The sequence below is a fragment of the Triticum urartu genome, chromosome 3A (genome assembly GCF_056163025.1).
Source record: "Triticum urartu cultivar PI428250 chromosome 3A, HENAU_Tu73, whole genome shotgun sequence".
Classification (NCBI taxonomy): Eukaryota; Viridiplantae; Streptophyta; class Magnoliopsida; order Poales; family Poaceae; genus Triticum; species Triticum urartu.
This window is the reverse complement of record NC_141875.1, coordinates 462,620,432-462,632,618: the sequence shown is the minus strand read 5'-3', so window position 1 is coordinate 462,632,618 and position 12,187 is coordinate 462,620,432. Positions and strand designations below refer to the sequence as shown.

Below are 12,187 nucleotides of genomic sequence, written 5' to 3'. Positions count from 1 at the left end.
CTCCTTCATTTGTAGCCTTAGCCGATTGGCCAGGATCTTTGCGAATAGCTTTGTGATGCTATGGATTAGGCTTATTAGCCTATAATCACCTATCTCCTCTGCGTCGGGCTTCTTGGGGATGAGGATGATGTTTGCTTTGTTCATTTTGGCAAAGCCTCTCGTATCCCCCACAAAGAGCTTCATCATCACGGCCATGACGTCTTGCTTTATGATTTGCCAAGCCTTTTGAAAGAAAGCTCCGATCTAGCCGTATCCCCCGGAGCCCTATCCGTAGGCATCTCTTTAATAACCTGCCACACCTCCTCCTCTATGATCATCTCTTTCAAGCTGATCAGATCCTTAGCCTCGATCCCCAAGTAGTGCATGTTGAGGGTGTGCTCCCTCGATCGCGCAGTCCCCAGCAGCCTTTCATAAGCTTCCGTGAACACCTGCATCTTCCTTTCCTGTTCCGTAATGATACTATACCCCAGCTTGATACGAGCAATGAAGTTTTTAGTTCTTCTTCCATTAGCCACTGCCTGAAAGAGTTTTGTGTTGGCATCCCCTTCTCTAATCCATCTCAATCGGGACCGCTGCCGATCTATCGTTCTTTCTAGTGCCGCCATGCCCAACAGTGCTTTTTTGAGCATACGGTGAAGCCATACCTCCCTGACACTCAGTGTCCTATTCTCCTGCGCAATGTCGAGTCTCTGAATCAGCCAAGTGGCAACCCTCATCAGAAGCTTAACATTTCCAATTTTCCGCTGGCCCCACACTTGGAGGGTAACCGCCGAGTTGCACAACAGCACTTCCAGTATTTTGTAGGGGTCGACAATCCTGGGATCACAGGTCCAGGCTTCACGCATAGCCTCCTCGAAGCCCTCTAATCTAGTCCAGGAGAGCTCAAATCTGAAGTGTTTTTGGGGGCAAAAGTCTGCACTCGTGGTGAGGTGTAGTGGTGCATGATCTGCGACTCCCGTGTTTAGCGCCTGAAGTAGGTGATTCGCATTTTGAAGCTCCCAATCCACCGTCATGAGGACACAATCGATCTTAGTCAGCGTGGGCACGTCCCTCTCGTTGGACCAAGTGTACTTCCCTCCATGCATGTACATCTCACGAAGCTCATGATCATCCACGAAATCTTTAAACTTGTTCATCATGCTCCTGTTTAGATTGTTGTTGCTCTTTTCGGAGGCTCATAGGATCATGTTGAAGTCTCCAAGCACTAGCCAAGCGCCGGGGCAAATCGTGCGCCTCAGTCTAAGATCATCCAAGAACTGACTCTTCCGCTCGTCGCCTTAGGGTCCATAAAGTACCGAGATCCACCATGGCTCCCCAACTTTGGTACGCACTCTTCCTGTGATAAAGTTCGTGTCGAGTTGGATGGCTTCCACTTCTAGAACCGAGCTATCCCAAGCTAGCAACACTCCACCACGCGTCTCCTCCGCCGACAAGTAAGCAAAGACATCAAAGGATGGACCCATACATTGCATCACAGTGAACCTATCTATTACATCCATCTTAGTCTCTTGGAAGCAAATGAGATTGACCTCTACCGTACTCACGAACTCACGCACTGCCTTATGTTTTGCCGTATTGTTCATTCCCCGAACATTCCAGCATAGCACTTTTGGGTGTGGATCCATGTAAATGCTTTCGCCAACTCCACTAGGTCACTTCGCCTAAGCGCACACCACCATCGTGTTTCGTGCCTCCATGTAACGCCCTCGATGCGGCTATATCTCCTACGTGTCGAAGCACGACTTAGAGGCATAACCGCATTGAAAGCAATGTCGCAAGTTAGGCAATCTTCACAATATCCCATATAATATAAATAATAAAAGGGAAGGAACATAGTTGGCTTACACTCGCCACGTCAATCAAAGTACATAAATAGCATTACATCATCCAATCACTCATGGCCCGACTACGGTGCCAAAATAAAAGATCAACCCAACATGCGACATGGTCCCGATCGCCCCAACTGGGCACCATTACTGATCATCAGGGAAAGACACATAGTAACGGTGTGAGTCCTCGTCGAACTCCCACTTGAGCTCAAGCGCGTCATCTGGAACGGAGTCATCAGGCCCTGCATCTGGTTTGGAAGTAATCTGTGAGCCACAGGGACTCAGCAATCTCGCACCCTCGCGATCAAGACTATTTAAGCTTATAGGTAAGGCAAGGTAAATATGTGGAGCTGCAGTAAACGACTAGCATATATGGTGGCTAACCTGTTCGCAAAAGAGAGCGAGAAGAGAAGGCAAGGCACGAATGAATAACTAGAGAACAACCTGCGGCAAGCATTACTCCAACACCGTGTTCACTTCCCGGACTCCGCCGAGAAGAGACCATCACGGCAACTCACATAGTTGATTCATTTTAATTAAGTTAAGGTTCAAGTTATCTACAACCGGACATTAACAAATTCCCATCTGCCCATAACCGCGGGCACGACTTTCGAAAGTTCAAATCCCTGCAGGGGAGTCCCAACTTAGCCCATGACAAGCTCTCACGGTCAACGAAGGAATATACCTTCTCCCGAGACATTCCGATCAGACTCGGCATCCCGGTTCTACAAGACAACTCCGGCAATGGTAAAACAAGTCCAGCAACACCACCCGTTGTGCCGACAAATCCCGATAGGAGCTGCACATATCTCGTTCTCAGGGCACACTGGATAAGCTAAGCGTACGGGAGCCAACGTAACCCAATTTGCCAAGGGACGTCCCCGCACGGTGCTCTAGGTTGGACCAACGCTCAGAGGAGCACTGGCCCAGGGGGGTTAAAATAAAGATGACCCTCGAGTCCGCGAAACCCAAGGGAAAAAGGCTAGGTGGCAAATGGTAAAACCAAGGTTGGGCATTGCTGGAGGAGTTTTATTCAAGGCGGACTGTCAAGGGGTTCCCATTATCACCCAACCGCGTAAAGAACGCAAAATCCGGGAACATAACACCGATATGACGGAAACTAGGGCGGCAAGAGTGGAACAAAACACTAGGCGAGAGGCCGAGCCTTCCACCCTTTACCAAGTGTATAGATGCATTAAGATAACAAGATAATATAATGATATCCCAACAAGTAAATAATGTTCCAACAAGGAACGGTCTCCAATCTTCACCTGCAACTAGCAACGCTATAAGAGGGGCTGAGCAAAGCGGTAACATAGCCAATCAACGGTTTGCTAGGACATGGTGGGTTAGAGGTTTGACATGGCAATTTGGGAGGCATGATAAGCAAGTGGTAGGCATCGTAGCATAGGCATAGCAAGAGCGAGCATCTAGCAAAGCAAAGATAGAAGTGATTTCGAGGGTATGATCATCTTGCCTGCAAAGTTGTCAGAGTTGACTGGATCCTCGAAAGCAAACTCAACGGGATCCTCGTTAGCGAACTCGTCTCCCGGATCTACCCAAACAAGACAAACAAGCAAACGGAACACAATCAACCACGTGCAAACTCAAACAACATGATGCAAACAGGGTATGCTATGCGGGATGCGATATGTGATACATATGCAAGATTTGACAAGGAATGAATGAACCTGGCCTAAACTTGGAAATCCAAGTGTGCCACTGGAAAGGTGATATGATTTCGCTCGAAAACGATATAAAGATCACCGGAATCGGAGACACGGTTTGGAAATGGCAAGCAATTCAAATATGGCACCGGTCTGCGATTTACAGCAAGTAGCCATCTAAATGCAACAAGATGAACATTCTACAGCACTCAAACATGGCATCAAAATACATGGAAGGGATCCATTCATGATTCTTAACAAAAGATGAACACTGAGCTACGGCCAATTCATCCCTCAACAGGTTCAAACAAGCATGGCAAAAATGCATTTGGTAAACAGATTTCAGACTTAGTGAAATTAACACTTGTCTGGAATTTCAGATCAGGTAGCACACTTTGGAGCATGAAAACTATATGCTACAGGACCTGAACATGGCAAAGTAAAGCATGGTATGGAGCTACTCAAAGAGCTTAACAAAAGTCCCTTAGTGACCTTGAGCCAAAAGGGATCAGAAAATACAATTGCAAGCATGTGAACATGGCAAAAACATAATCAGGTCACAGACTTAGTGAAAAACTGGAGCATGCAAATCAGATATCAAGTAGGCATGTTTACGAGCTCGATGCACTCACTACAGAGCATGTCATGACAATCTAAGCATACATCCATCAAGAATACACATTATAAAAGCTAGACATAGCAAGAAAAATAACATAGCATGCACGGATCAACTACAACATCCTCGGCAAAATCGCAACAAGTAGACAATCTGCCCAGATTCACGAAATAGCAAAAGTAGAGCTCGATTGACTCAAGCTAGGGTGCCCCATAATTGCAAATAAAGACATGGATGGATAGAGCACTACAAGATTAACAAAACATCCTTACCGATCATCCTCAAAAGAGGCACAGATCACTAGGAAACAACATGAACATATGGCATATAGATATAAACAGATCTAGGACTTAGTGGAATTGCAAGTCCCTGAAATCAGCATTAACGAATGCACCAATTTGCAAGCTTGTGCTAGTCACCACACACATCACAAAAATACATGGGTTGCACCTCTGGAAAGATGGCAAAACATATAAAAAACTCATGTAGAGCTCAGGGGCATATCATGCACACATTAATCATGGCAAAAATGACAAATATCTAATTGGAGCAGCAAATCTGACAATTATCTCAAATAGCACTCTTCCAACAGCATTTCGGGTATCAAGATGAGCTCAAATGAAAATGATGCAATGAGAATAAATGATGTACTCTTTGAGACGAACATTTTGATATGCTAAACGTCCAAAACGGAGCTACAGATGCAAAGTTACGATGCGTCAAAGTATGCAAAAATTACTGGAAGAGGGGGGGGAGTCAACCCGATCTAGGGTTTACTGTAGCAACCCGAACCGGATCTAGATCGGGCGCGCACTGTAGCAGATCGGCGCCGGAGTTTGTGTTCGCCGGAGGAGGACGCCGGAGGTGAGGAGGAGCTCGCCGGTGGAGGGGAAGGCCGGCGATGGCACCGCGGCGGCCGGCGCGCTCCCCGGGCGGCGGCGCGAAGCAAGGACGGAGGCGGGGCGCGCCTCGGCTCGGCGGAGGAGCGGGCCGGGAGGCGGCGGCCGACGGCGTGGATCTGCGGCGGCGCGGCGTCCAGTGGGCGGCGCGCGGGGAAGAAGACGAAGGTGGGGCGGCGGCGCGGGCGTCTGGGCCACGGGGGCCCTCCCCGGGCTTCGGCGGTCCGCGGGCACGGCGGGGAAGTGGGGACCGGGCCAGGGACATGTGCCGTGGCGTGGTAGGTCGGTTGCGGCGGCGGACAACGTCCGGCCGTCCGGATTTTGTCCGGCGGCTGGAGGAGGAGGGGAACTAGGGTTTCACCCGTGATTTCGAATGGGGGGAGATATATATAGGCATAGAGGGAGCTAGGAGAGTCCAAACGAGGTGCGGTTTTCGGCCACGCGATCATGATCGAACGCTCTAGATGATGGAGAGGGTTTTGGTGGGTTATGGCCCAAATTGGAAGGGTGTTGGGCTGCAACACACACGAGGCCTTTTTGGTCCCTCGGTTAACCGTTGGAGCATCAAACGAAGTCCAAATGGTACGAAACTTGACAGGCGGTCTACCGGTAGCAAACCAAGGCCGCTTGGCAAGTCTCGGTCCAATCCGGAAATGTTTAATCTCCACATACGAAAGAAAGGTAGAAATGACCACCGGAGGAGAACGGAGCGCCGGAATGCAAAACAGACAACGGGGAAAATGCTCGGATGCATGAGACAAACACGTATGCAAATGCAATGCACATGATGACATGATATGAGATGCATGACAATGACAACAACACACGGAGACAAAAACCCGAACCCGAGAAAATAAAATAACTTAGCGCCGGAAACAGCAAGAGTTGGATTACATATTAGGTAAATCATATCCGGGGTGTTACACTCCATCTCTTCCGCCGATGGTAATGACTTGCCGTAGAGAGCCGCAATAATCCGCACATGTTGCTCACGTAGTAGAGAATCAAAGAGCTCCTTGAGCTCGTGCACCACCCCATCATCCACCTCAAGATCTCCCGGCACCATGACAAGTGCGTGGAGAAGCACATTCTCCACCGGCGTGTCTCGAGGCCTCTTAGTCGTCGTGCTCTTCTTGGAAGCTCTTGTGGTCCTCTTGGGCGTGAAGGGCTCAGCCTCAGGTCATAGCTGAGATGCTTGCACTTCCCGGAGCAACAGTGGGGCGAGGCGCTTGATGGTATTAGAGCAAAATCTCTTGAGCTTGCCGTACGCCGCTGCCTCATTGGCAGTCATCCCCTCTGTTTCTTGATCCATGGGAGCACATATCAGAGTCGTACATGCATTAGCCGTCGTCGCTATTGTTGGAAATATGCCCTAGAGGCAATAATAAAGTGGTTATTATTATATTTCCGTGTTCATGATAATTGTCTATTGTTCATGCTATAATTGTATTAACCGGAAACCGTAATACATGTGTGAATACATAGATCGTAATATGTCCCTAGTAAGCCTCTAGTTGACTAGCTCATTGATCAATAGATGGTCATGGTTTCCTGACCATGGACATTGGATGTCATTGATGACAGGATCACATCATTAGGAGAATGATGTGATGGACAAGATCCAATCCTAAGTGTAGCACAAGATTGTGTAGTTCGTTTTCTAAAGCTTTTCTAATGTCAAGTATCATTTCCTTAGACCATGAGATTGTGCAACTCCCGGATACCGTAGGAATGCTTTGGGTGTACCAAACGTCACAACGTAACTGGATGGCTATAAAGTGCACTACAGCTATCTTCGAAAGTATCTGTTGGGTTGGCACGAATCGAGACTGGGATTTGCCACTCCGTATGACGGAGAGGTATATCTGGGCCCACTCGGTAATGCATCATCATAACGAGCTCAATGTGACCAAGGAGTTAGCCACGGGATCATGCGTTACGGAACGAGTAAAGAGACTTGCCGGTAACGAGATTGAACAAGGTATAGAGATACCGACGATCGAATCTCGGGCAAGTAACATGCCGATAGACAAAGGGAATTGTATACGGGATTGATTGAATCCTTGACATCGTGGTTCATCCGATGAGATCATCGTGGAACATGTGGGAGCCAACATAGGTATCCAGATCCCGATGTTGGTTATTGGCCAGAGAGATGTCTCGGTCATGTCTGCATGGTTCCCAAACCCGTAGGGTCTACACACTTAAGGTTCGGTGACGCTAGAGTTGTTATGGGAAATAGTATATGTGGTTATCGAAGGTTGTTTGGAGTCCCGGATGAGATCCCGGACGTCACGAGGAGTTCCGGAATGGTCCGGAGGTGAATATTTATATATGGAAGTCCAGTTTCAGTCGTCGGAATGGTTTCGGGGGTTATCGGTATTGTACCGGGACCACCGAAAGGTGTCTAAGGGTCCACCGGGTGGGGCCACCTGCCCTGGTGGGCCAAGTGGGCTGAACAAGGGAGGGAACTAGCCCCTGGTGGGCTGGTGCGCCCCCAAGGGGCCCTAGGCGCCTAGGGTTAGAAACCCTAGGGGGTGGGGGTGCCTCCCATCTGACTTGGGGTGCAAGTCCCCCCTTGGCCGCCCCCCCCTTGTAGATGGGATCTGGAGGGACCGCCCCCTCTCCCCTTCCCCTATAAATAGCGGGGGTGGGAGGGCTGCCATACCCTTCCCCTGGCACAGCCCCTCCCCCTCTCCAACACCTCCTCCTCCTCCGTAGTGCTTGGCGAAGCCCTGCCGGAGAACTACAAGCTCCACCACCACGCCGTCATGCTGCCGGAGCTCTCCCTAACTTCTCCTCTCCCCTTGATGGATCAAGAAGGAGGAGACGTCCCCGGGCTATATGTTTGTTGAACGCGGAGGCGCCGTCCGTTCGGCGCTGGATCGGATCTTCTGCGATTTGAATTGCCGCGAGTACGACTCCATCATCCGCTTTCCTTGTAACGCTTCCGCTTAGCGATCTTCAAGGGTATGAAGATGCAATCCCTCTTTCTCATTGCTAGCATCTCCTAGATTGATCTTGGTGACACATAGGAAAATTTTGAACTATTACTACGTTCCCCAACAGTGGCATCATGAGCTAGGTCTATGCGTAGATTCTATGCACGAGTAGAACACAAAGTAGTTGTGGGCGATGATTTGTTCAATTTGCTTCCCATTACTAGTATTATCTTGATTCAGCGGCATTGTGGGATGAAGTGGCCCGGACTGACCTTACACGTACGCTTACGTGAGACTGGTTCCACCGACTGACATGCACTTGATGCATAAGGTGGCTAGCGGGTGTCTGTCTCTCCCACTTTAGTCGGATCAGATTCGATGAAAAGGGTTCTTATGAAGGGTAAATAGCAATTGGCATATCACCGTTGTGGTTTTTGCGTAGGTAAGAAACGTTCTTGCTAGAAACCCATAGCAGCCACGTGAAACATGCAACAACAATTAGAAGATGTCTAACTTGTTTTTGTAGGGTATGCTATGTGATGTGATATGGCCAAAAGGATGTGATGTATGAGATTGATAATGTTCTTGTAATAGGAATCACGACTTGCATGTCAATGAGTATGACAACCGACAGGATCCATATGAGTTGTCTTAATTTATTGTATGACCTGTGTGTCAATGAAAACGCCATGTAATTACTTTACTTTATTGCTAACCGTTAGCCATAGTAGTAGAAGTAATAGTTTGCGAGACAACTTCATGAAGATACGATGATGGAGATCATGATGATGGAGATCATGGTGTCATGCTGGTGACGATGGTGATCATGTCGCGCCTCGAAGATGGAGATCAAAGGCACAAGGTGATATTGGCCATATCATGTCACTTTATGATTTGCATGTGATGTTTGTCATATTTACATCTTATTTGCTTAGAACGACGGTAGCATAAATAAGATGATCCCTCACTAAAATTTCAAGAAAAGTGTTCCCCCTAATTGTGCATCGTTGCGAAGGTTAATTGTTTCGAAGCACCATGTGATGATCCGGTGTGATAGATTCTAACGTTCGGATACAACAGGTGTAAGCCAGATTTACACATGCAAAACACTTAGGTTGACTTGACAAGCCTAGCATGTACAGACATGGCCTCGGAACATGAGAGACCGAAAGGTCGAACATGAGTCGTATAGTAGATACGATCAACATGGAGATGTTCAGCGTTGATGACTAGTCCGTCTCACGTGATGATCGGACACGGCCTAGTCGATTCGGATCATGTATCACTTAGATGACTAGAGGGATGTCTATCTGAGTGAGAGTTCATTAAATAATTTAATTAGATGAACTTAATTATCATGAACTTAGTCTAAAATGTATTTACAATATGTATTGTAGATCAAATGGCCCATGCTAATGTTGCCCTCAACTTCAACACGTTCCTAGAGAAAACCAAGCTAAAAGACGATGGTAGCAACTATATGGATTGGGTCCGTAACTTGAGGATCATCCTCGTAGCTGCCAAGAAAGCATATGTCCTTGAAGCACTGCTAGGCGACGCACCCATTTTCCTAGCAACTCAAGACGTTATGAACGCCTGGCAATCGCGTAGTGATGATTACTCCCTGGTTCAGTGCGGCATGCTTTACAGCTTAGAACCAGGGCTCCAAAAGCGTTTTGAGCAACACAAAGCATATGATATGCTCCAAGAGCTGAAAATGGTTTTCCAAGCTCATGCCCGGGTCGATAGATATGAATTCTCTAACAAGTTCTATAGTTGTAAGTGAAGGAAATATGCCCTAGAGGCAATAATAAAGTTATTATTTATTTCCTTATATCATGATAAATGTTTATTATTCATGCTAGAATTGTATTAACCGGAAACATAATACATGTGTGAATACATAGACAAACAAAGTGTCACTAGTATGCCTCCACTTGACCAGCTTGTTGATCAAAGATGGTTATGTTTCCTAACCATAGACATGAGTTGTCATTTGATTAATGGGATCACATCATTAGGAGAATAATGTGATTGACTTGACCCATTCCGTTAGCATAGCACTTGATCGTTTAGTTTGTTGATATTGCTTTCTTCATGACTTATACATGTTCCTATGACTATGAGATTATGCAACTCCCGTTTACCGGAGGAACACTTTGTGTGCTACCAAACGCCACAATGTAACTGGGTGATTATAAAGATGCTCTACAGGTGTCTCCGAAGGTACTTGTTGGGTTGGTGTATTTCGAGATTAGGATTTGTCACTCCGATTGTCGCAGAGGTATCTCTGGGCCCTCTCGGTAATGCACATCACTTAAGCCTTGCAAGCATTGCAACTAATGAGTTAGTTGCGGGATGATGTATTACGGAACGAGTAAAGATACTTGCCGGTAACGAGATTGAACTAGGTATTGAGATACCAACGATCGAATCTCGGGCAAGTAACATACCGATGACAAAGGGAACAACGTATGTTGTTATGCGGTCTGACCGATAAAGATCTTCGTAGAATATGTAGGAGCCAATATGAGCATCCAGGTTCCGCTATTGGTTATTGACCGGAGACGTGTCTCGGTCATGTCTACATTGTTCTCGAACCCATAGGGTCCGCACGCTTAACGTTACGATGACAGTTTCATTATGAGTTTATATATTTTGATGTACCGAAGGTTGTTCGGAGTCCCGGATATGATCACGGACATGACGAGGAGTCTCGAAATGGTCGAGACATAAAGATCGATATATTGGATGGCTATATTCGGACACCGGAAGTGTTTCGGGTGATTTCGGAGAAAACCGGAGTGCCGGAAGGGTTACCGGAACCCCCCGGGGAAGTATTGGGCCTTTGTGGGCCTGAGGGGAGAGAGAGGGCAGCAGCCCATGAGGTGGCGCGCCCCCTCCCATGGGGAGTCCGAATTGGACTAGGGGAGGTGGGCGCGGCCCCTCTTTCCCTCTCCCTCGCCCTCTCTTTCCTTCCCCCTTCTCTCTTCCTAGCTGGACTAGGAAAGGGGAGTCCTACTCCTACTAGGAGGAGGACTCCCCCCTCCTTGGCGTGCCCTGAGGGCCGGCCGGCCTCTCTCCCTTGCTCCTTTATATACGGGGGCAGGGGGGCACCTCTAGAGACAAGTTGATCTTCGTGATCGTTCTCTTCGCCGTGTGCGGTGCCCCCCTCCACCATAATCCTCGATAATATTGTAGCGGTGCTTAGGCGAAGCCCTGCGACGGTAGAACATCAAGATTGTCACCACGCCGTCGTGCTGACAGAACTCTTCCCCGCCACTTTGCTGGATCGGAGTCCGGGGATCGTCATCGAGCTGAACGTGTGCTAGAACTCGGAGGTGTCGTAGTTTCGGTGCTTGATCGGTCGGGCCGTGAAGACGTACGACTAGATCAACTGCGTTGTTATAACGCTTCCGCTTCCAGTCTACGAGGGTACATAGACAACACTCTCCCCTCTCGTTGCTGTGCATCACCATGATCTTGCGTGTGCGTAGGAATTTTTTTGAAATTACTATGTTCCCCAACAGTGGCATCCGAGCCTAGGTTTTATGTGTTGATGTTATATGCACGAGTAGAACACAAGTGAGTTGTGGGCGATATAAGTCATACTACTTACCAGCATGTCACACTTTGGTTCGGCGGTATTGTTGGATGAAGCGGCCCGGACCGACATTACGCGTACGCTTACGTGAGACTGGTTTTACCGCCGTGCTATGCACACAAGTGACTAGCGGGTGTCAGTTTCTCCAACTTTAGTTGAACCGAGTGTGGCTACGCCCGGTCCTTGAGAAGGTTAAAACAGCACCAACTTGACAAACTATCATTGTGGTTTTGATGCGTAGGTAAGAACGGTTCTTGCTAAGCCCGTAGCAGCCACGTAAAACTTGCAACAACAAAGTAGAGGACGTCTAACTTGTTTTTGCAGGGCATGTTGTGATGTGATATGGTCAAGACATGATGAGATATAAGTTGTTGTATAAGATGATCATGTTTTGTTGAAGTTATCGGCAACTGGCAAAAGCCTCATGGTTATCTCTCTATTGCATAAGATGCAAGCGCCAAATAATTATTTTACTTTATCGCTATGCGATAGCAATAGTTGCAAGAGCAATTGTTGGCGAGACAACCATATGACAACACATTGATATAGATCAAGATGATGGAGATCATGGTGTCATGCCGGTGACGATGGAAATCATGACGATGTTTTGGAGATGGAGATCAAAGACAC

The 12,187-nt window shown here is 47.7% G+C and overlaps 1 protein-coding gene across 1 annotated transcript; it reads right to left on the bottom strand.

The window, feature by feature from the left end:
* Window positions 1-206: 206 nt before the first annotated feature.
* Window positions 207-1,139, bottom strand: LOC147980083 (uncharacterized). The gene has a single exon (XM_087515467.1). The coding sequence runs from the start codon at window positions 1,137-1,139 to the stop codon at window positions 207-209; it is 933 nt and encodes a 310-aa protein (XP_087371593.1).
* Between the last annotated feature and the right edge of the window lie 11,048 nt (window positions 1,140-12,187).